At 52.8% G+C, this 25,287-nt stretch overlaps 1 protein-coding gene across 3 annotated transcripts in view; it reads right to left on the bottom strand.

The window, feature by feature from the left end:
• SIN3B (SIN3 transcription regulator family member B) overlaps positions 1-25,038 on the bottom strand; it is a 43,945-nt gene extending 18,907 nt beyond the window's left edge. The window contains exons 1-8 of one of the 3 annotated variants that reach the window (XM_006057869.4): positions 24,880-25,038; positions 24,532-24,638; positions 23,085-23,238; positions 15,676-15,876; positions 9,891-10,034; positions 1,956-2,078; positions 564-653; positions 15-133 (exon numbers count right to left, since the gene is read on the bottom strand). In XM_006057869.4, coding sequence (XP_006057931.1) covers positions 15-133; positions 564-653; positions 1,956-2,078; positions 9,891-10,034; positions 15,676-15,876; positions 23,085-23,238; positions 24,532-24,638; positions 24,880-24,984 — 1,043 coding nt within the window. In that variant the 5' untranslated portion in view covers positions 24,985-25,038. The remainder of the gene's footprint in view (positions 1-14; positions 134-563; positions 654-1,955; positions 2,079-9,890; positions 10,035-15,675; positions 15,877-23,084; positions 23,239-24,531; positions 24,639-24,879) is intronic. The other 2 variants (XM_006057870.4, XM_025293780.3) reach the window with 2 other exon arrangements.
• Between the last annotated feature and the right edge of the window lie 249 nt (positions 25,039-25,287).

Here is a 25,287-nt window from a genome sequence, read left to right as displayed (position 1 = left end):
GAAGTGCCACTCACCCTAGGAACGGGCCAACCAGCTGGAGGAGCTCAGAGCCGGACACCAGCTCCTGGTTGAAGAGGGCGATGCAGCGGAGGAAGTTCTCGTAGACCTCCTGGCTCTTCAGCACCCTGCGCACCTGCAGGGAGAGGGGGTCAGGGCCCCGCCGGCCGCACCCGCTCCCGAGCCCACTGGGCCTGACCCCACCAGGCGCACACGGAGCCACAAGCACAGGCTCTGGAGGGCGGCTGTGGTCTGCAGGGGACTGCTCTCCACTCACACAGCACATGCCCAGAGCCAGCTCACTGGCTCTGCCCACAGACTCTGGGCAGGAAGCCCCTGGACGACCCCTGCTTCAGAGAAGCCATACAGCTTCTGAGCGGCAGACGTGTGCCCCCAAATGTGGCATGGGCTCTGAGCTCAGCCTTTCCCACGTGTTTCGCCACCTCCTGCCCACTGCCTGCCACTGGCCCCCTGCCACCTCCCCTCACTTCGACTGCTCAGATCCGAGCTGGGAGAGGCCAGCCTGGACCAGGCAAGGCCCGGAGGTCATTGGTCCCGCCGCTCACCTTGTCAAAGAAGGAGAACTCCTGCAGAGTCCCGTACTTGCCCACGGTGGCGACGGACAGGTCTTTGGTGCCACGGAGTTTCATCTTCTTCTGTGGAGAGAGAGTCCATGCCACGCACGCTCTGTGCATCTCACAGGTGGCCCGTGTCCATCTTTGTGAGAGTCACAGCATCGCCAACACGAGCTTTCCTGACAGGAACCGTCATCAGGTGCTGGCTGGCGGTCTGCCCAGGACCCCCATGGACGAACTTCCCAGGGCCACCCACCTTGGCCTCCAGGACTGAGTGCAGAGTGGAAGTCACACAACCACCCTGCCCACAATCTGGGATCTAAATCTCAGCAATTGAGCACTTTTGCTGTCAGGCAGGGGCATCACAGAGTAAGAATGGCAAGGAGTCATGCCCGTAGATACAGTATCAGAAACCTCTCCTGCTGCTCCTCCCATGGGCTGTGACTGTGATTGGGGGTGGGTGGGGGATGGCGACGAGAAGATCCTGGGGAAATCTGGGTTTTTAATTGCTGTGAAGATTGTTCTCTCTAGGCTGGACTTGGACCTGAACTTGGCCACACTCCTGAGACATCAAGGATATTACCAAGCCATCTCCCAAACGCCTGAAGAATGATGAGCATGTGTCAAAAGGACACAAGAGCCAACCTAGAGGGGCCCTACTGGCCAGATCTGAGGCAGTTTAGAGTCAAGACAGACAATGATAGTCACAGATTTTACTGCGCTTCCACTGCAAGGGGCATGGATGGGTTCGATGTCTGGTCTGGCAACTAAGATTCTTCATGCTGCAAGGCGCAGCCCAGAAAAACAAAGCAAAATAAGGCAAAAAAACACAAAAGAACATGATAGTAACAGATTATAACCTGAGTCCACGAAGACACACATTAAATAAACAGAGATGGAGAACAAGCTCTCCCTTCCAGTAGAAAGCCAACTAGCAAATACACAAGGGATGATGGAATAAGAAAATCACCATCACGGGTGAGGCGCACAACAGGAGAGGAACCTCAGAGCCTCTCACCCCTCGGCAGGGCACCTTGTGCAGTGACCAACCCGCACAGCTGTACATGGGCGTCCTGCCCTGAAAGAGCTGTGAAGGTGAGAAGCAGCAGGCTGAGCAGTGTTTCCAGTTTATGCGGAAGGAGATGACACCACATCCCGCACAATCTCGTAAGCCAAGGGGAATAGGAGAACAGCCACCTTAGAGTCGCGCCGTCTTCCCAAGCCCCCAAGACAGTGAATTTCAAGCTGGACTAGGGCCTGGACTCAGCCTCCGCCCCAAGCCTGCTGCTCAGGGCCTCCGCACGCTGCTCCCCAGGCCATCTACAAAGAAGGCCAGGCTGCTGAGTGTCCACACACATGTCTAGGCGCACAGCTGACGGTTACCTTTGCTGGTGCAGACACGGGACGGAGGAGGGAGGGCCGGGAGCGCTTTTTGCTGTGCTCCAGATTCTTCTCATGCTCGCTCTTTTGAACACTGTTCATTTCGCATGGCCCATTTCCTGTGAACTAAGTACACAAACACAGGAGGTGATCAGCACTGGTGAGACACAGCCGGACCCATCAGGGCTGGTTCTCAATGTACCTGAGCACAGGGAACCACCTGCGACTCAGCTCGCAACCCCAGTGAGCACTGTCTGCCACGGGCCAGGGGCCTGGTCCTAACGCGAGCCGAGCCTGGCTCTCAAGATGCTCACGTTTACTGCAGGAAGACCTGTGTACCCAGCTCACCACAGCTGCACGTTGTGAGACTGGGAGAAGGCTCATGGAAGGCCTAGAAGGACGAGGGTCCTGACAAGTGAGGGAGGGCTCAGCGGGGAGACACTGAAGTGGGGCCTTGGTGCGGGACTCACCCAGCAGACCACTGACAGGGTGTCTGCCTGTGTGGGTGCACTGCAGGAAGGAAAAGCATTTCAGGTGAGACGACCAGTATATGCAAAGCCCTGGCAGCAAGAGGAAGCTGCTGACGGCTGCCAGGTCACTCGCGGGCCTTCCAGCCAAGTCTGTGTTCTTTCCTATGAATGAGAAAATGCATCCTGGAGGCCATGTCACCATGGGCGGCGGACGGGGGCGAGGGGGGGCGGGGGAGGATGCTCACTGCTGGTTCTCTGCACCAAGCACTGATTATTAACAGGTCAGGGTGCTGGCAATATTTATGAAGAATGGTTCTGGAAGAATCTAGTCAGCATTTGTTATCTGTATGGAAGTCCAGGCAAGGGAGAAGGTGGATACACTGTAGCTCTTCTGCAGGGCTAGGCTGCAGAGGCACAGAGCAGTCACCCCCTACCCCACCATGGGGCCTTTATGCAGAGACACCACACGAAGGGGTGGCTGGGTGCATAAATCGTGCTGCCTCCAAACAAAACAGAGGCAAACGTCAGCTATGAGTCAGCTCTGTGTTGCTGCTAGGGTCAGGCATATCTGATACATTGCTATTCCAAACAGGAAAAAACCCCTAGGGGCATGCTCGAACAAACAGGATGCCATTTTTTTTTTTTTAAAGGATAAACATTTGTTTGCACTCAGAGGTTTCTGGAAAGATATATAAGACATTTGTAAGTTTAACTCTGAAGAGAATGACTGGGAAACTGAGGCAAGAAAGAGGGAAATTTACTTTTCATAGCTGATGCTCTCATTAACGCTTTTTTTCCATGAGCATGTACTATTTTTATATAAATAATTACAATGATAAAGATCTACTACTTAACTATGGATATAGTCAAAGCTATGATTTTTCCAGTAGTCATGTACAGATGTGAGAGTTAGACCATAAAGAAGGCTGAGTGCTGAAGAATTGATGCTTTCGAATTGTGGCGCTGGAGAAGATTCTTGAGAGTCCCTTGGACAGCAAGGAGATCAAACCAGTCAATCCTAAAGGAAATCAACTCTGAATACTCATTGGAAGGACAAATGCTAAAGGTGAATCTCCAGTATTTTGGCTGCCTGATGCAAAGAGCTGACTCATTGGAAAACTCCGATGCTGGGAAAGATTGAAGGCAAAAGGAGAAGGGGGCAACAAAGGATGAGATGGTTGGAGGCATCACCAACTCAATGGACATGTGTTTGAGCAAACTCTGGGATACAGTGGAGGACAGAGGAGCCTGGCATGCTATAGTCCATGGGGTCGCAAAGCCTGTCCCTGTCCAACAAAGTCTGTCCTTGTCCCTTAGGGGATAAAATTTCTTTGGAGGAGTAGTTATCCAAAGATTTAAGACTACTCCAAGAAGCTAAAGTAAAAAAATCCTCAACTGGTATCTGCCGTAGATCCCAGAACTGGTGCGAACATCGCTTCTTAGAGGGGGGACAGAATGACATGCTGAGTAGGACTTGGTGGCGGGGGTGGGCCGAGTGGGGAGTGAGGGGGATACCCACTGCTCGCCTGGCCAAGATCACCCAGCTGGAAAGCAAGCTCAGTATCACCAATCTTCCCCTAACAGTTCAGACAGTTCTTAGGTTTCAGTTAAATGTCCCAGCCTCAGCAGAAGGCCCCCAGAAACCATTTAGGCAGGGGCTGGCTCAGTTTGTGTTTGTCAATAAAGTTTTACTGGCACACAGCCACGCCCACTAACTGATGGAAGGCCTGTGGTTGCTTTCCCGCCACCACAGCAGAGCTGCGCCCTTGCCACAGAGACTGTGCGGTCTGCAAAGCCTAAGACACTTACTGTTTGGCCCTTAACAGGAAAACTGCTGAGCCCCAATCTAGGCCAAATAGTCGAGTTTAATTAGGACAATATCCAATTTTACCTTTGATTTCTTTCTCCTGCCGTTTTAGTGGAAACATAAATGTAAGATCACTTTATAAGATGAATTATATATACATATGAGTATTTTAATAATTTTTAAAAGTTGATGAAATCTTTTAAAAAGCACAAACAGCTCTAATCACCCAACGTACACTTCAAAAAACACTGCTGGACTGATAACAAATACCATTTAATGAAACTGAGTAGGCGCTTTTCTGAGGGAGATGCTTATCTGTCCAGGGTGGGCTTTGTCAGAGTCCAGCTCGGTAAATGCCAAGTTGTGTCCGCCAGGGGGTGCTGCGACCACAGCCCTCAGAGAACAAGAGGCTCTACTCACCCCTCACAGAGACGCAACAAGATAACTCAGGAACCAAGGCCTGCAGACTTCATGTGAGCTGGGTAGACGGCCAGCGTAACCAGTTACCAAGCATCTGCTGTGCACCGTCCCACAACTCCAGTACACGGGGCTTCCCACCCACCCCTGAAGCAGGTCTGATGGCTGCTCCGCCAAGGCAGGACCCTGCTTTGCAGCCCTGGGCTCACCAGGGCCAGACACTGTGCTTAGGAAACTTCCTACTGGCCTGGGGACAGACATTCTCAGCACATTTAGATGAGGGAGCTGAGGGATGAGGAGGTGACCTGCCAGGCTTCTGCAGAAAGGAGGGGACAAAGCGAGACATGGACCACGTATGTAATTCAGAGCCCTATTCTAGGTGCCGCACCCCCACCTCCTAAGTGGGGGCTACGCTCTTGAGCCTCCCGAGCAGAGCATGTCCTCCAGAATGGTGAGAGATGGCCAGAGACTCAGGTAGGCCTTTCCTTCCTGAAGCCACAGGGTGGGCTGCCCCTGGACCACAGGCGCGGACAGCAACGGCTCTGGGAAGGCCACTGGAGGATGCCGCTGGGCACACATCCCTGCAGGAACGGTTCAGAAGAGAACCGCCAACACCTGGGTCAGAGCTGAGATTCCAGACCCAGATCCAAGAGGATGAGACCCAAAGACTATCCACCAAGTGTACGAGGGAGCAGCAAAGGCTTCAAAGCAGGGGGCACGATGCAGCTCGAGTTCCCGGGACACAGAGGCCCAAGTGCCCACAACCTTGGGCTGAGCCAACAAAAGAAGGGTATGCAGTGGGAAGGAGGTGCCGAGATCCCTCTGCTCCTCGGCCACGTGGCTCCGGGAGCCAGTTAGGAGGATCGGTCATGAGCCAGTTAGGGAGGTCTCTGATGAGCAGGAACATGCACAGAGAAGGAAGATGGCAATGAAGCTGCGACTGCGAAGGGCATTATTTGGGAACACAGAGTAAAAAACAAGTCAGGATTCTGAAGTTCAGAGAGATACATGATGCAGACAGTGGGCTTAAAGAAGCAAGTCAGACTTGAGGGTAGGGCCATAAGGAGGCAGCCAGGCTGAGAGGCCCAGTGTACATGTGAGTTCTCTGTCCCTGGGGGATCTAGACAGGGGCTTTGTTTCCCCGACCCGCCCAGGCATTCCCCAAGGGCTTCCGGCAGGCCAGGCAGCAGGCTGGTGCGGGAGATGGGACGACCAGCCTGGATTCTAGGCTGGATTTTCCAACACAACCATAGCAGCGCTTTCCAAAGCACTGAGTATAAGCTGGGCCCTGCGAGAAGCACTTGAAGGACAATACCTCAGTCCCGCCCTGAGCAGGAGGGGTGGTCAGTTCCACATAAGAGAGAAGGCAATGAAGCCTGGGAGGTGACATGGCCAGCTCAAGGCCCCCTGCAGCACCCAGAGCCCAAGGAGGTCCGGGCTGTGCGCTCACTGGGCTCAGTCCAGCCCCCCAGGACACCCGAGACTCCAAGAAGTTGGGCAGGACTGGCCACAGCTCTCAGACTTGACGTCAGCCCCATAGACAGGCACAGAACTCTCTGTGCCACAGAGCCAGCTTCTCTGGCTCAGTCAGGAAGTGTTTCTGCGTGGAAACTCTACTCTAAGGGATGGTGCTCTGTGTCCTGGAGACAGTAACATGGGGATGAGCCCCAGGCTGCACACCCGAAGTCCACCTGATCAACCAAGAGTCTTGAATGGCATCCAAACTCGGACTGTTGTTGCCCTGTGAGCCCCTTCCTGCGAGACCTGCTGTCCTGCAGCCCCGTGCCCCCACCGCACCCTCACTCTAGAAGCAGACCTGGGAGAGGCGGTGGTGATGCAGGAGGATGGGAGGGGGACTCTCTGTGCTCACCCCCAAGCTGCCGTCAAGGGCAAAGAGAACGAGTGGAGAGAGGAAATGGGACACTCATCAACCTTCGAATAGAGCAGGCTTCCTCAACCTCAGGCTGCTTACGAAAAGCCCCCAGCTCGCATCACACTCGTGGTGAAAGACCAAAGCTTTTCCTCTAAGATCAGGAGCGAGACATGGATGCCTGCTCTCACCACTTCTAATCCACACAATACTGGAAGTTCTATCAGAGCAACTGGGCCAAAAAAGGAAACAAAAGGCACACAAACTGGAAAAACTATATTATTAGCAAATCCTAGGGAATCCCCGAAAACTATCAAAGCAAACAAACGGGTTCAGCCAAGTTGCAGCATACAAAATCAACACGAAAAAGCGGTGGTGTTCTACACATGAGCAATGAATAGTCCAGAAGCAAAATTAAGAGAACAATGGCAGGACTTCCCTGGTGGCTCAGTGGTAAAGAATTGTTCCCTGATCCGGGAAGATCCCACATGCCTCGGAGCAACTATTAAGCCTGTGCTCTGGAGCCAGGGAGTCTAAACTACTGAGCCTACATGCCGTAACTATGGAAGCCGGCATGCCTAGAGCCTGTGCTCCACAAGAGAAGCCACCACAATGAGAAGCCCGTGCAAAACTAGAGTGGCCTCCACTCTCCACATCTAGAGAAAAGCCCGAGCAGCAAGAAGACCCAGCACAGACAAAAATAATCAATCACTCAATCAAGTTATACACAAAAAAATTCCATGACAACAAAGAGGATAAAGTGTTTGGAAATAAATTTAATCAAAGGGGTCAAGACTTACACAGTGGGGGAAAAAAAAATATGAAACACTACTGAGAGAAATTAAACATTTAAATAAAGGGAGAAATGCTGCCTATTTGTTGGGTAGAGGACTTAATCTTGTTAGGATGGCAATACTCCCCCAAACAGTTGGAAGGTTCAATACAATCACTTTCAAACTCCCAATGGTCTTTTTTGCTAGAATGGAAAATCCAATCTTTAAATTCATACAGAACTGCAATGGGCCTTGACTTGTCAAAACAATCCTGAGAAAGAACCAAATTGGGGGACTCACACTTCCTGATTTTAAACTTACTACAAAGCTACAGTAATCAAGACGATGTGGTGCTGGCCAAAGACAAATGTGGAGATCAACGGATTAGAACTCAGAGTCCAGAAATAAACCCATAATACTGGCCATCTGATTTCTGACAAGAGTGCCAAGACTATACAATGGGAAGAGAACAATTTCCCTCAACAAACCAGACTGGACCCCTACCTCACACCATATACAAACATTAACTCAAACTGGATCACCGACCCAAACATTAGAGCTAAAACTATACAAGTATTAGAAGGAAACTCAGTAGTAAACCTTCATGACCTCAGAATTAGCAACAGATTCTCAGATTTGACAGTGAAAGCATGGGCGACGGAAGGAAAAAAACAGGTAACGGGACCCGACCAAAGGACACGAACAAGAAAGCGAAAAGACAGCCTACGGAATAGAGAAAAGTATCTGATAAGGACTGATGACAAGAGTATATAAAGAACCCTTAAAACCCAACAACCAGGAGACAAACGAAGACTGTGCAAAGCACTTGAAAAGGCAGTTCTCCAAAGGTGAACAGATGGCCAGTAAGCACACGAAATGCTCAGTATCATGAGTCAGCAGGGAAACGCAAATTACAATTATTAACGAGATACCATTTCATGCCAACTCAAAGACTATCTTTTTTTTTTTTTTTTAAAAAAAGGAAATCTTGAGCATTGGTGATGATGTGGAAACTGACACCTGAGTATACTGCCAGTGTGAGCGGAAAATGGTTTAGCCACTGTGGAAAGCAGTCTGGCAGTTTCTTAAAAGTTAAACATACAGTTACCATATGACTCAGCAATTTCACTCCGAGGTACAGACAATGGCACCTCACGCCAGTGCTCTTGCCTGGAGAATCCCAGGGATGGGGGAGCCTGGTGGGCTGCCATCTATGGGGTCACACAGAGTCAGACATGACTGAAGCGACTCAGCAGCAGCAGCAGCAGCAGCAACCTGCTGCAGACAGAGAAGGTGATGGCACCCCACTCCAGTACTCTTGCCTGGAAAATCCCATGGATGGAGGAGCCTGGTGGGCTGCAGTCCATGGGGTCGCGAAGAGTCAGACACGACTGAGCGACTTCACTTTCACTTTCCACTTTCATGCATTGGAGAAGGAAATGGCAACCCACTCCAGCGCTCTTGCCTGGAGAATCCCAGGGACGGGGGAGCCTGGTGGGCTGCCATCTATGGGGTCGCACAGAGTTGGACACGACTGAAGCGACTCAGCAGCAGCAGCAGGTACAGACAAAGAACCGAACACACGTGTTCAAGCAAAACCTTATACATGTGTGTTCACAGCAGCACTATTCACAGTGACCAAAGCTGGCAACAACCCAAGTGTCCATCAATGGACAACAGATGAGCAACTGGGATCCAGCCACACGATGGGATTATTATTCGGCCACTGAAGTGCTCAAGTGCTGACACATCATGGATGAAGCTTCAAATCATGATGCTGAGTGAAAAGAAGCCACGTGCCAAAGGCCACATGCCGTGTGATCCCATCTACCAATGCATGAAACGTCCAGAACAGGCGAATCCACAGAGACAGAAAGCAGACTGGTGGCTGCCGGGGCCTCAGGAGGAGAGGATGGGGAGTGACTGCTAACAGGACGACGCTTCCTTCTGGGGCGCTGGGAACGTTCTGCAACCAGACACAGGTGACGGCTGCACAACACTATAAAAACCCTAACACTACTGAACTGTACATTTTAAAACGGTGAACGTTGTGTTACGTGAACTCTCCTTCAATTTTTTTCTGAAACCTGTTAAGTTCGCAAGAAAAGAAAAAGAAGAGGAGGAAATGGAAAAGGCAGCTTGGCAGGCCTTAGGCCTCAGCAGAGAGGGAAAGGCTGACGGTGCAGTCTGCGCTCCCGAACTCCCCATCCCAGGCCCCTCTTCCGCTCCCAGGTCTATGCCCCCACCCAGGCACTGCTGAGCCTCAGCCCACGTCCACCCGGTCCCTCCGCACAGGCAGGCAGTGAGCCTGACCCCTCCTGCACCACAGGGCCCGGTTACGGGCAGGTCTCCATTGGAAGACACTGTGCCCCACACCCGCTGCTCTCGGTCCAGAGAAGCCCTCCGGAGGACCTGCTCCCGGTCAATGAGGGCGTGGAGCCTGCACTCGGGGCCCATGGGCGGCTGCACTGGGTGTGGCTTTGGGGGAAAGCTAGTGTCTCTGGGGAGTGGATAAACCCGGCCTGGCCTGAAGGCTGCACTGAGGTGTGGGGTTCTGGCTGGGAACGTCGCCCCAGACGGGGGTGGGTGCTCTGTACTCACCAGGGACCGCTTGGCTTCAGGCAGGAACTGTCCAAACTCGGAGAGCAGGTCCTCCTGGCCGCGGAAGAGGTTGGCCACCTCAGTAAACACCTCCTCTTCAGACATGCCTCGGAAGGGACGGCCCTTCGTGCTCAGCTGCTCCTTCTGTCGATTTTCAGGAAAAGGAAAACAAGTCGTTAGCCAAGGAGCCAGGAGACACCCTAGGCTGGGACATTCAGGCATCCCATCGTGGAGGAGAGAGGGATGATTCATGAAAGACAGACTCGGCGGGCAGAGCCCCTGACTGCTACCACCAGGAGAGAGGGGCCCAGCCCGCTGCCACCTCAGGTTACTCCCCAACCACTCCCCTTCCACCGGCTCTGGAGAATAGCCCTGTGTGCTTGCATCTTGACCCTGCTGCACAACTTGGCCTGAGCCCCAGCCATGGATGGGGTCAGAGCTGGGAGCGTGGAGGCAATGTGGGAGAGACAAGGTCAGGGAAGGGCCCTGCCCCAGCCCTCAAGCAGCACTGCTGAGCAGAGGCTGGGGAAGGGCAAGGTCAACGGCGAACTCACAGTGCTCCCAAGGGCAAGGGGACTCGTCCTGCTGGGCAGGGGAAATAAGCTAGCGGTGGATCTGGAAGAGGCAGAGGGCGAAGAAGGACAGGAAGGGCCTGCACGTTAAGGGACTTGTTCTTCCAGGGTCACCAAGGCCCCAGAAGGGAGATGGCTTGACCTGGAGCTTAAGACAACAGGATGAAGACCAGAGGGGTTGCAGGTTGGGAGGGCAGGAAGAGGCGAGGAGAACGCAAGTCGGCCATCAGAAGTCAGTCCTTGGACTTCCATGTTGGCGCTGTGGTAAGAACCCGCCTGCCAATGCAGGAGATGGCTTTGATCCCTGACCTGGGAAGACCCTACGTGAGGTCTGTGCGGCACACCACTGAAGCTGGCGTGCCTGCAGACTATGCTCCGGAACGAGAGGAGCCACCATGATGAGAAGCCAGCGCACCGCCTTTAGAGAGCAGCCTCCGCTCACACAACTGGAGAAAGCCTGGGCACAGCATCGAAAACCAGATGGGAGAGCGGGTCACGAGGGAGGGGAGGGGACGCGTATATACCTATGGCTGATTCGTGTTGACACTCGGCAGAAAACAACAAAATTCCGTAAAGCAATTTTCCTTCAATTAAAATAAAAAGTAAAAAGACAAAAAAACCCAGTAGCCAAAAAAAAAAAAAAAAAGAAAAAAGAAGAGTGAATTAAAAAAAAGTTAGTCCCTATCAACTTCACAGCCAGAACATGACAGAGCAAGCAGCACGACAAGGCTTCGACATCCCCCGCCGGAGCTGCAGAGGGGGAGAGACAGGAATGGGAGCCCTCGGCTCGCCCTCCCCTCTCGGCCTGCTCCACTCCTCGAGGAGAGGTACTTTCCAAATCCTGGCACACAGAGCACCCAGCTAGGAGGGAGGAAAAACTGCCTCCACCCTACCCTGCCCCAAGTCACCGGGACACTTGAAGACCAAAGGAAAAAACAGGCAAAGATCACTCAGCTCAGAGAACAAATACAAATCATTCCCATGCAGATAAAACAGTGATCAGACTAAGTGATGTTTGAAGAAATACAATTTAAAACAGCATCACAGCAGGTGGCTCCATGGTAAAGAACTCGCCTGCCAATGCAGGAGACTCAAGAGGCTAGGATTCAATACCTGGGTGGGGAAGATTCCCTGGAGGAGGAAATGGCAACCCAGCTTCAGTATTCTTGTCTGGAGAATTCTATGGACAGAGGTGCCTGGTGAGCTACAGTCCATTGGGTCACCAAGAGTCGGACACAACTGAGCGCCCACAACACGATGAGAGCATTTTTGCTCATCAGATTGGGCGAGTGATGGTGATCTCTGTGCAGGCGGTGGGGAGCTGGGCGCTCTCATTACAAGGCGCAAAGAAAGCCTGGTGCCACTGGCAGAGGGAAGCCTGGCGCCATCTACGATCATGTGACGGGGGCACACTCTCTGACACGGGGATGCGCCGCCTGTAAATTTTCCCGCAGGAAGAGTCAGCCATGCTCCAAGGCCTGTTTTAAACAGACATCTGTTTGGGACAAATGCTAAAGAATGATCTGAGCGTGCTGTGGATTCTGCATTTGCTAGTAAGACAGGATTTTGTCCAGGAGTAACAAGGGGCGAGTGTGGAGAAGTATACCTGGCTGAGCCAGGCCATGTGGGAAACGCACGCCACCCGACACGCACACAGCCTCTCTCAACTGTCAGGAGCCACCCTTCCAATCGGGGGCGACATCCTCCCATCGCATTTTAGGAAACTCCCTCCTGGTACCTCACAGTGACCCGCAGGCTGCAACCTTCCCCCTCCCATGTCCACAGGTGAACCTCAGGTCTTCTCCAAGGTCAAGTGTTACAATATTCACATCACGCTTAGCCATCAAACGAGTGTACAATGGTGCTACCAGTTTCTAGTAGGTGCCTATATATAAACATTTTTTTTTTGGCTGTGGTCTTTGTTGCTGCGCATGGGCATTCTCTAGCTGGGCATTCTCTAGCTTCTGCGAGCAGGGGCTCCTCTCTAGTTGCAGCACTTTGGCTTTTCACGTCAGTGGCTTCTCTTGTTGTGGACCACGCGGGCTTCTAAGGCGTGTGGGCTCAGCAGGTGTGGCACCCGGGCTTAACTGCCCTGAGGCATGTGAGATCTTCCCAGACCAGGGGTTGAACCTGTGTCCCCCGCACTGGCAGGCAGACTCTCAACCCCTGGACCACCAGAAAAGGCCCGGTACCTTTTTTTTGTCAGTGTGTGGCTGACACAGTTTTTGACTGTCGTGCCCTGAGCCCATTTCCCCAAAAGCCCTGTGGCCGGGGCGTATATGCAGAGCGTGGTCACCCTGGCGGTGTCAGGGCAGAGCTGGCTGTGCCTGTCCAGGCACACGACCCATGTAGGAGGCTGTGTGAGGGAACCCACTCCCCTCCACTGACCTGAGGCAAGCACTGTGCTTCAATCAGTGACCTCAGTGAACCACGTTTAATTGGGTCAGCACCACCAGCTTTATAGCCATTTTATGGATTAGAACCCCAAGGTTCAGGGTGGTGAGCAAAAGGGCTCTGAAGGGCAGGGGTCACAGCTAAGGTCTGAATCAAGGCTCAACAGATTAAAAAAAAAAAAAGTAACATGTGGCTAAATTTACTCTAGAGCCCCGTTGGCCTCACAATGTCTTAAAAAAAATTCAAACCCAGACTCCCCTAGCGGTCCAGTGGTTAAGAATCTGCATGCCAATCCAGGGAACACAGGTTCGATCCCTGGTCCAGGAAGATTCTACATGCCGTGGGCCAATGAAGCCCATGGGTCGCAACTACTGAGCCCAAGCACCCTAAAGCCCGTGCTCTGCAACGAGAGAGGCCACTCAATGAGAGGCCCGTGCACCACAGCGAAGAGCAGCGCCCGCTCACCGCAACCCAAGAAAGCCCGAACGGCAACCAGGAACCAGGGCGGCCAAAGATAAATTACGTAAATTAAAAAAAAATCTGAGCCAGTGTTCTAAAATCAGAATAACTCACATAGAAATTCACACTGCCAGCTCCTCTTGAAGAAATGGATGGTCCCTGTTGCCAGGGTGCATGCTGGAAAAGCTGGTGCCAGGCAGAACCTGGAGTGGAGGCCCAGGCGGCTGCATTTCCAACTGACTCCTGTGGCTGTGGCTGGAGAAGGCTGAGCTGTATCTTCCCCCTCACGCGCTCTCCAGATCAACCTGCAGCCCTTCGCTATGACCCTTGTTAAGTTAGTCTAACGTCTCTGCTCAATTCCCATCAACAGAACAGATATCTCCTGGCCTTCCCTCTAATGATCCTTCTTGCCCCTGAGATGTTTGGACCCCACAGAATCTGTGAAAGACTCATAAACCCCCATGGTTGCAAACAGACCGGTGTTCAGAGCTGCCACGTGCAACCACCTCTCTGTGGGAAGCAGGAAGTTCTTGATGCTGTGCAAGGCTTGTGCAGACGCTGGACGTGAGGCTGCAGGGCCACGCATGACGTCAGCACCAGTGCCTGCAGACGTTTAGGCCGTCGAAGTAGCTCCACTGGGTTTGCAGGAAGCAAATGCTGTTCATCTCATCAACATTTACACGAAAAGGAGTCTCACTTCTTTATTTCTATTAAGGTTGGGCACAAGATTTCACTTTTAAAAGTGGGTCCTCGGGACTTCCCTGGTGGTCTAATTGCTAAGACTCCGTGCTCCCAAGGCAGGGAGCAGGGGTTCAATCCCTGGTCGGGGAACTAGATCCCACAAACCGCAACTAAAAAGTCTACATCGCAACTACATGCTACAACAAAGATCTACGACAGGGCGCAGCCAAATAAATAAATGAAAATAAACTTTTTTTTTTTAAATGGGTTCTGTTGGTTAGAAAAACAAAAAGCAGCAGAGACTCCATGTCTGCACACAGATGACATCTGAACTCCTTGCATGACACCAATGCCCCTTTGCCACTGGCCTGCCTGTACTCCCTGCCAATTTCCCTGAAGCCAGCTGCCTGCTCTGGCCCCTGGGCCTTTGCACAGGCCATGCCCAGCACCAAGAGACTGTGTCTTTCACCTGATGGTTCTGATTTGTTAAGATTCAACCTGAGGGTCTTCCCTAGGTCCAGTGGTTAAGAATCAAGAATCCCCGTTGTGATGCAGGGGACGCAGGTCTGATCCTAGGTCTAGGATCTAAGATCCCACCTGCCACAGAGTTAACCAAGCCTGCAGGCCGCAACTGGAGCCTGTGTGCGGCAGTGATAGATCCTACTGAAGACCGAGATCCAAGACCAAGTCCCAATGCAGCCAAAGTAATTAACTAAATATTAAAAGACATTCAACCTGAGTAGCCTCTCCCTGACCCCTCATGGGGTCAGCAACCTTCAGCGCTGACACACCTCTCCTTCGCGTAGCCCTAAACTGAATTCCTAGGCAACAGCAACCATTCGTCTCTGTTGACCCAGTACCTGGCGCAAGGCCCAGTTGTAATCAGCATAAATACAGGGTAGTTCTATTGTCTAAATAATAACTAAACCATTTTATAAAAGGAAGACTGTCTTCTTGGGGGGGGGGGGTTCTTTAATCCTCTAATGTGTGTTTCCCAAAGAGGCTGCAGAGGTGCCTCAGGGAGCAAATTAGAAGCAGACCTACACAGAACACCAACAGGTACACTCCTGTTCACAGCAGCGCTATTCCCAGTGGCCATAAGGGGGAAGCCACCCAAGTGTCTGCTGACGGGTGAATGGAGAAAGAAAACGAGGCCAAGCCATACAATGCAATAATACTCTGCCTCAAAAAGAAGGCCATTCTGACACATGGTACAGCAGGGACAGGCCTTACGGGCATCACGCTAAACGAAACAAGCCAGTCAGAAGGACAGGTATGAAGCCACTCACAGGAGGCCCCGGCAGAGCCAGACTCAGAGACAGGAAGCAGAAGGGTGGGTGCCAGGGGCTGGGGGAGGGATTCGGAAGGGGGAGTTCTAAGAGTTTAATGGGGACACAGTTTCAATTCAGGAAGATGAAAAAGTTCTGGAAATGCATGATGCCGATGGCTGCACAAGAGTGTGACTGTACAGTACTTAACACCACCGAATCATACACTTAAAAATGGTTAACTCTTACATATATACTCTACCACAGCAGAAAATAAAATTAACGCAGAAAAAAACCCCAGCTAATCAGAATTTTACAGGAATTCATGGAGAAAATCTGGATGCTTCCGACGCACCTGACACTGAACAACGCCGCCCACACCGCAGAGAAGTGTGGCCCACGTCTTCTTACCTGGTAAGTGTGCAGTATCTCCAGGAAGGACCTGTAGATTTCCGGGTGGTCCAGAAAGCGGGTCTTAATTTTGTTCACGTAGCTGATGGCATTGTTGAATTCCACGGAATCGGACTCCAAGGGCACCTGGGGCTTGTCCTCCTTGTACAGCGTCTGCTGCTTCACGCTCTCCGCACAGTCGCTGTGGCTGTGCGAGTTCTCCTGGCAACAGGACAACAGCGAGTTACTGTCGGGCCCGACAGGGGAGCAGGTTGTGAGAAACACCAGACTGAGCCGCTGTGCGCGGAAGCAGGCAAAACTTAGCACAGGGCCGAGTCTCTTCCTTCAATACAGAAGAAGTTTACTTCTGGGGGCCTAGAGAGAGGGAAGCAGAGAGTGGGCATGAAAACGGGGAGACACGGAGCCCCACCTCAGCCTTCTGAGTGCCCATGCATTCCTGGGAGCCTCACCAACTCACCACTGCCCTACCCTTCTAACAGACTCAAAGAGCATGAAACCATGATGCACACTCCACACTTTGAAAAATAAGCATTCACGAGAAAACTACAAAGCGTGGATGCTTCCCTCCCTTTCGGAGCACAACTCTGGGCTGTTTATAACAAAGTCTTCCCACCCCTCTGGCCAGTCCATTTCAGTCAGACTGTTTTCAAGTGTGAAAGCTACTTGCTGTCAGCAGGCAGAAGACTGGGACCCCGCAGGTGGGGGAGGCCCCCTGTCCAGGCTGCCCAGGGCTGTGGGACTTCTGGTGCTAAGCCTGGGGCAAGACATGAGAGAAGACTGATGGGCCCTGAGCAGCCATCAAGCATGCTCTCCATTTACATGCTTTTCTGTCAACATAAATACAAATAAAAAACAGACACATGTCCCTCTCTCCTAGAAGCTGGAATCCTAACTCACAGCAGGACAGGACCACCCCACAAAGGAGGCGACGTTTCCGCCTTTAGACTGGAATTTCACGTGTGGTCCTGAGGATGTCAGGACTGAAGGCAAAAGGAGAAGAGGGCAGCACAGGATGACATGGTTGGATGGCATCACCAACTCAACGGAGAGGAACCCGAGCAAACTCCAGGGGATAGCGGAGGACACGAAAGCCTAGTGTGCTGCAGTCCGTGGGGTCAAAGAGTTGTGCACGACTTAGCAACTGAACAACCACCTGAGGACGGCCTTGCTCTGCCACTGACCACAGCTGGGCCGTCAGGACTGACCCTCGGCTTCCTGCAGGTCCCCGCCCGAGTCTCGGGCAGGTCCGGATCCCTCTGGTTCAGCTTTAGGTCTTTGCGTACACAACCCCTTTCAGGGAATCTTCTAGACCTCATCTCCTAGCACTTTGAGCCCCTTTCTCGCTCTTTTTCTCCACGGCACATACCACTTTCCTACAGGTGACACATTTTACTTATTTTACTGTCTGTCCAGCCCTGAGCTGCAGGGAGGCTCCAGGGGAGCAGGGATTCTCTTTTGGACATGGCTGTATCCCTAGTGCCTGGAGCAGTGCTTAGAAGAGAGTGGGCTTCATCCACGGTTGGGTGAAATCCCCTGGCACCTGCAGCTGACCCTGGACTCCCGGGGGCTCCAGGCACACTGCCGCCACCTCCAGCAGGCGCACCGCCAGCACCCGAGTGGGTCCACTAGTGCACCAGGGTTGCTGGGCAGTGCCAACAACAGACACTGTCTCCCCACAGTTCTGGAGGCTGGAGGTCCAAGCTCAAGGGGTCAGCAGGGCTGGACTCTCCCGAGGCCTCCTGGCTGGACACCTGCCCCTCCTTCCTGCTGCGTCCTCACAGGGCTGGCCCTCTGCGCGCACAGATCCCTGAAGGCGCTCCCCATGTCCACATTTCTTCCTTGTAAGGACTGCAGTCAGCCTGCATCAAGGCTCATCCTAACGGCCCCATTTTACCTAATCAACTCTGCAAAGATCCTATCTCCAGACACAGTCATATTCTGAGATACTGAGGGTCAGAACTCTGAGATACAAATCTGGGGTTCGGGTGGGGGTGAATGTGGGGTTGGGGTGGGTGCAGAGGCAACTCTAGGAAGCCAAGGAAAACAGAGACGCAAGAGACCTAGAGCAGTCACAACCCTTTAAGTACTGTTTCTCCCCGGCACTGGAATTGGTTCTAAATCTCTTTGGGGATGCTCCTCCTGATCACCTTTCACTTAAACTAACGAGATCTGATCCTGTGTTCCTCTGTGGTACACAGGTTTGTCGGTGGGAATAGCTGAGCAGGGGCGGGGGAGGGAGCAGCCATGGAGCCCAGGATGGTTTCAGAGGAGGCTGTGTGTTCACTGGGGGCTGCTTTCCCACCAGTATAAGGGGGCATTTTTAAGCACCACGTGTCTCCTCCAGTTCTCGGAAGTGAGTTACGGTGACAAGACGGAGAACCACCCCTGCAGACCAGGGCTCCACAAAAAAGGTCAGACGGTAATGGTCCAACCACTGTGGCAGACAGTCCAGTGATTCTTCAGTAAGTTAGACACGGTGACCAGGTGACTGAGCAATTCCACTCCTAGGTATCCACCCAAAGAACCAAACCCAAGTGGTAAAGCAAATCCTTATGTATGTTCACAGCAGCGCTGTTCACAACTGTCAAAAGGTGGAAACAACCCTCGTGTCCATCAAGTGATGAATGAATGAACAAAATGTGCTCCGTTTATGCAGTGGAATATTATTCAGCCTTAAAAAGGAATGAAGTGCTGTACAACATGTTGCTGCTGTTGTGAGCTGCTAAAGTCCTGTCCAGCTCTCTGCAACCCCATGGACTGTAGCCTGCCAGGTTCCTCTGTCCATGGAATTCTCCAGGCAAGAACAATGCAGTGGGTTGCCATTCCCTTCCCCAGGGTATCTTCCTGACTCAGGGTCTCCTGCATTCCAGGTGGATTCTTTACCGCTGAGCCACTGGGAAAGCCCCAATACAACATGGATGACCTTCAAAAACACAACGCTGAGAGAAGGAAGCCCAGACACAAAAAGACATAGAGTGCATGATTGCATTTATATGAAGTATTCGGAACAGGAAAACCTATATAGACAGAAAGCAGATTAGTGGCTGCCAGGGGCGGGGGGGTGTGAAGGATGGGGCTGAGGAGGTCCATGTTTCTTTCTGGGGTAATAAAAATGTTCTGGAATTAGTGGTGGCTGCACAGTATTGTAAATTTACTAAAAATCCACTAAATTGGACACATTAAAATAGTTATAATGCTGAATTTTATGTTATGTAAATATTACCACAATTAAAAAAAATTTAACCACAATCTTAAAAATGCAGAAGCTACCAGCCATACAAACATAAGCTGGCTCGATCCGTGGGCCACAGTTTGCCAACCCCTGGTCTAAACTTTCTGGAACAATCCAGGCTTTTGTGCGCTTTGCCTGCTGTGGGTGGCCTTGACCAGGCACAGTAGAAACGCCTGCTGGACACTAAGGAACTGCTGTACGCGGCCAACCATCTGAGTGCTCACACACAGCCCTACCTGGTACTGAAGAGACCCCTCAAGGGGACGTCCCAACAGGGAGCAGCGGCCCCCTCTGCCCCCCGCCCCACTGCTCATCTCAGTGGGTGCTGCATCCACCCATAGCCACAGGCATCATGCCATCACCCAGATTGCTCACTTTCATCGACACCTCGCCCCTGGTCCACAGTACCCTCCACTCCATCTGGCTCACACAGGGCCCCCCTCTAGCCTCCCAGATCTTCTCTTGCCCCGAGTCCACCTCTGGCATGGCAGCTGGAGGGGCCTTTCCAGAACTTTCCCCTGGCTTCTCACGCTCCTGGCTCTCTACCCTACAGCCTCTGCTTCAGGTCCCGACCCTACCAGCTTCCTGGCTTTCTCAGGCACACCCACTCATTCCCACCTCAGAGCCTCCCCCCAGAGGACACAGGCGTGGCCCCTGCTCCCCTTCCTCTGCCCACTGCGCCTCCCCAGGCCTGGCTTCTGCTATCTTTCACTCATGGCGCTGAACTCCTTCTCATGTCTCACATCCATCCACACGTGTCTCGCATGAGCCCCCACCTCAACCATGCAAGGGTCGGGAGAGCCAGGAATCTGAACAAACCCTAGTGCCTGGCATAGAGGAGGTGGCCTACCTCTGCCCCATGGATGACTAAGACATAAAGCCAAGAGGTGGCCTCCCCGAGACTGAACGGACACTGCATGACCCTTCCCGGAGGGCAGGCAGCCGGCTCCCTTTGAATGTAGAGGGAACACTAAAGTATAAACCGCACCTCAAGGTTTATCTCTTAGGTGCATCTAAGCAGCTGTGATCTTGGACAAGTACAGAGGAGCCGCCCCGAGAGGCAGGGTCTGTCCTGAGCAGAACTGGCAGCCAAGATTCACCACTCTTGCCTGGGGCCTCGCCCTTCAGGTGTCCCGAACGGGGACAGTCATGAACAAGTCAGGCCTGATCTGGAGGACCCCACCTGCCAGGGAAGGCAAACCAACAGGAAACAGCGCATTTTTTATTTCTTAGCTCTCCTATGCTATTTTGAAATATGTAAAACGGGATGCTGTGAAGATGCCTTGGGGATGGGAATTGGTGGGGGGGGGGGCTCTCTGAGGAGGTGACGTTATAACTAAAGTCAACAAGATCCAAAAAGGTGTTGAGCCCAAAGGCCGCAGCCAGGGGATGGTCTTCCTGGGCAGGCCGCCCACATCATGGCACATGTCTGTTTATCCTTCCCTTAGGCCAGTGTCTCAACCAGGGAGATTCTGTTCCCAACCCAGGGGACCCTTGGCAACGTCAAGAGACATTTAAGGTTGTCATACCTGGCGGGGGGGGGCTACTGGCATCAGGGGGGTGCAGCCCAGTGATGCTGTTCAACAGCCTGCAGAGTGTGGGATGGGCCCCACGAAGAACAACACTTTGGCCCCAGTGGCAAGGCTGAGAAGCCCTGCACAAAAGGCTCCCCACAGGCTACCACTTCTCTTCCTTAGCACTTAACCACCATTTTCTCCTTGTCTATAGCTGACAGCATTAATGACGAGATGAAGAAACGGAAAATATTCACATACGCACACTCATGCGTGCGCGCGCACACACGCGCGCACACACACACACACACACACAGAAGGTCCTTCAGTACAGTGAAGCCAGAAAAACCAGTTAAAAAAAAAAATCACCATGGCACTAGTGAGCAGGGAGCCCTGGAAAGTTCTCAGGCTACCACTGACTTGAAAAGGCCTCTAACAAGCTCAGAAGACATGGGGTTTGGGCCTGGCGGGAAGCAGGGCTGGAAACAGAGGTGACTGAAACCAAGACGGCAGCGGGTGACCGGAGGGGATGAAGGGCACGGACCTCTCGGGCGGGGGGAGCAGCCCCACACATGGCGGCTCCTAGGCTGCAGCAAGACCGAAAAGCCCTGGTAGGCAGCTGTTAAGGGAACGTTCTCATCAAACTCCTCTTCAGAGTTAATAAGCCTGCAGTCACGAAATCCACCCCGGGGGCAGACAAGACTGGTCTGTTCTCCTTATCTCTCCAACAGGTCTGGAAGTCACTTGGGGAGCAGCAGGAGCCCTGCGGCTATTTAAGAGGAGGAGAGGCTCGTGTGAATATCCGGCCTTGGGAGCAGTTACTCCCACGGGGCTAGAGAAAGGCAAATTCCGCATGGGGAGTGCAATTTAGGGCTTGGTCACCGGTTCTTTCTTCAACACCCAGTGTTTACCAGCGCTTCGGATTCAGCAAAGTGCCCCCACACACATAGCTGCACAGAGCTCCTTTTCTCGCCAGAGACTGTTCTGAAGGTTAATCCCTGCTAAGGCTTTTATCATCTGAAGCGCTACCTCTGGATCCTGGGGCTTCATTTGCAAACATGAAATAGAAGCTTTTTTGGCCCCAGGCTTCCAAGTACCTTTTTAAAAGTGAGGCGCACTCCTCAGCTTTAATGAGATGACTTGCTGATGGTGCTGACGTGCTAAGACTGCCTTGCATAGAGAAAACGCAGAATGTGTGCACTAGCCCCCCTCGGAGAGGGACCTGCCACTGCCAAGTCGCTTCGCACTGCTCTCTTTTCAAATCCTGACTCCCTAATTGATAGGAAACTGCAATCTCCTTCAACAGAGGAGAAACCTACAAAATGCCTCACAGTAGATTTTTAGCTTCCCTGCAAAAACCCCTCGGGCAGAGATGGAGGAGGAGGTGGTTCAAAGAGCTGGTTCAGTCACACCAGGGCTTCTCAATGCTGTGATTTTGCTCCCAGGAGACATGTGGCTCTGTCTGGAGATCTGTTTTTGGCTGTCTCGACTGGGTGAGGGCCTACGTGTGGAGGCCGGGGATGCCGCTGAACACCCACAATGCCCTGGCCAGCAACGCCACCAGCAATGTGTTATGCCCTAAATGGCAACGGGACCGAGGAGAGGAAAAGATAATGGCTATCTTATAAAAGTAAAGCTCAAACAGTCTTTTTCTCAGGGGGTCTGGTGAGCTCAAACAAGAAAGGACTGAAGAGACAGAAGAGGCTGCCACCTGTCACTTACGAAAGAAGGGACCACAAGCCTGAGCTGAGTCCATGGTCCTGCCCATAGGGAAATGAAGCACATCAACAATAAAGATGGCTGGTCACACATGCATCTCCACCGCCTTATTCTGTGTGGTGCCAAGGGTGATCAGAGGGATCACGGGCCCAAGCACAAGTATGGCCTGCCTAGCGCTCTGAGGGGGAGCCGCAAACCCAGACCTTGGTGGCTGCGATTGCCATTATCTTTAATCAGAGTACAGTTGCTTCACAATGTTATGTTTCTGCTGTACAACCAAGTGAATCAGCTATATATACACACACACACATATCCCCTCCCTTAGACCTCCCTCCTACTCCAACCCCATCCCATCCCTCTAGGTCATCACAGAGCACTGAGCTGAGCTCCTGTGCTATATTCCAGAGTTCCCAGTATCTATTTTACACATGGTAGTGTACTTATGCCAAACCTAATCTCCCAATTCACCCCAGCTTCCCCTCCCTCACTGTGTCCACATGTCCGTTTTCTATGTCTGAGTCTCTATTCCTGCCCTGGAACTAGGTTCATCTGTCCTATTTTTCTAGATTCCACATGTTAACACACGCGGTAATATACGATGCTAATGTCCTTCTGACTTGCTTCACTCTCTACGATAGACTCTAGGTCCATCCACATCTCTGATTGTGACTGGACATAAAACTATGTTCGGAAAAATGCCTCCCTAACACATACAGGCACACCCACTCTTGATTTAAATCTGCCAAATGGATCAATTTGGGATGCAGAGGCTGCTGGGGAAGGTGTTTCGATTTATTTTGATTTGTGCTAGAAGCATTTCAAGAAGATCGGCCCTTCACCTGCTTCCCTGCCAATGAAAAACACACGAGACACACTGCCTGGCCTGAGTACCCCAGTGCCAGGGTGGGCGGTGCTGAGGCCAGATCACTCACACGACTGCATACCTGGCTCGACAGAGGCGACTGTATGTTTAACTTGCCATTCTTGGGAATGTCTATTCTGTAGCCAAGAGGAAGGAAGGCGTTGAATCCAACAATGAGGTCAGGGTGTTCGTGGAAGAGCTGCGACACTCGTCGGATGACGCCAGGAGTATCGATGCTGGAACAAAGAAGGCCAGGAGTGGCAGGGGCGTCTTAGGGGGTAAACTGGGAACCGAGCTGACTTCTGACTGTCTTAACGGTCCCAGGACACAGGCCGCTCAACAGACAACGAAGCACCCTCAACTGTGTTCTGGGTGACTCTGCAGACGGTGGTCCACCACCAAGGCAGCCAGGCCTGGGCTCCCTGTATCTTCCTGGCAAAACCCCAAACAACAGGCACACAGCACAGCTTCCAAAAAACCGCAAGCACGTGCGCGAGGTTCTGAAAATGTCAGGAGAGCCAGCTGCACATCCTGAGCTCCAAGAAGAGACAGGAAGCCAAGTCCTCTAAACGGGGAGATAAATTCATTTCATACGAATTAGTGATCTGCTGTGACACAGGAGTTGTTCCCAGCAACTGATGGTAATGCATAAATGTCAAAGGCCCTGCAAGTGTGGAAACTGCTTAACAGCTCAAGGAGAGAGGAGACGGGATTCTCCCTCAGGGCTGCAGTCAGGGCCAAGGTCTTGTGGAAGGAAACCAGGTGAGTCCTGCCATTATTATTTCCTCTGGGAAAGCAGCACAGTGTGGATCTGATACTCACGAATCTAAGTCAGAAGGGATGGAGTCCTGGTCCCGTCTCTGCTCCTAACGTGAATCTGGGTGAACCCCTGGCCCACTCTAAGTCTCAGCAAGCCCCCTGTCAAACAAGATAGGGGATCGGGAGGTCCCCGATATATCTCTAACTCCCCTGATTCTGTGCCTATGAAAACAGCTAATGTGTTTTAAATGCCTTCTAAGTGCCAGGTTCCTTATTAAGCATTTTATGTGCGTTATTTCCCAAGCAGGCCTGGGATGAGGGCGAGGCAAGTGAGGCACTCACCTTGGGGATTAAGATTTGAGGGGGAGAGAGTGCCAAAACATTCCTTAATCAGGATAAGTAACATTTTCATGTAGTGCTTGGGGGGGGGGGGATTTAAATTTTAAAAAAATCCCCGACGAACAAAATTTATCTTAAAAAAACGCAACATTCTGAGTGAAGACAGGATCCCACCCTGTGCTTGCCTGACTGCCTCACTCGCCTCACCCCATCCCTGCCCTCCTTCCAGAAATCCCCACAATAGCTCCACAAGGAGGGTACCCTTCCGTCCCGTTTTTTGGAAGAAGGAACTGAGGCTCCGAGAAGTCATAACCTGAGCAAGGTCACCCTGTTGAGGGTCAGCGGGGGGTGGTGGCTCCCACACCGCTCAGGCCCACTGCGGCCCAGGGCGTACCCTGGGACGTCCCCCTGGGCAGGGGCCCCGCAGGTACCTCTGGCTCTTGAACTCCTTCATGATTTCCAGGAAGCCATTGTAAGTGGCAGGATCGCTGCCGAAGCGGATCTTCACCTGGTCCAGGTAGGTGAGGGCGTCTTCCACCTGCGGGGAGGGGGAGGGTCCTGGTGGGCCGCGGTCGGCGCAGAAGGGGACGGGGCCGGGGGTCCCTGGCGGGAGGGGTACAGGCCGGGCTCCGAGGGGCGGAGGCAGGGAGTCGCGGGTCCAGGGCCCAGCGGAGCGGAGACCGACGCAGGGCCAGGGTCGGGCGGGGCCCTGGTAGGGGGCGCCAACCTCCGGGGACTGGACGACGGGGTTCCCCAGGGACGGCTGGGGCACCACTCACGTGCACCGGCAGTTTCTCATGGCCCCCGGAGCCCGAGCGACCCCAGCGGGCACCGCTCAGCCCCCGGCCCGCAGGGCCAACGCCGCCGCCGCCAGCGTGCGCCATGTTGGAACTCGGAGCCGCGGCCCGCCCCGCCCCCCGCCCGAGGGTCGGCCGCGCATGCGCTGGCTCCGCCCAGAGGGGGCGTGGCCTGGCGGCGGCTGGGACAGCAAAACTCCTTGAGGGACTGGCTGTAGGATCCTATCCGTAAAACTGAAATGCTGCTAACGCTTAAAGTACCACCGGTGGGCAAACCAAGATCTGCCCTCTGCTTTTGTCCGGCTCCACAAGTAAGCTGAGAATGCTTTTTACAATTTTAAAAGTTGGAAAAACTCTGATAATGAAGATTATTCCGTGCCACGTGAAAAT

The sequence above is a fragment of the Bubalus bubalis genome, chromosome 9, assembly GCF_019923935.1.
Source record: "Bubalus bubalis isolate 160015118507 breed Murrah chromosome 9, NDDB_SH_1, whole genome shotgun sequence".
Lineage (NCBI taxonomy): Eukaryota > Metazoa > Chordata > Mammalia > Artiodactyla > Bovidae > Bubalus > Bubalus bubalis.
The sequence above is the reverse complement of the archived record's forward strand: the minus strand, read 5'-3'. Positions and strand labels throughout refer to the sequence as shown.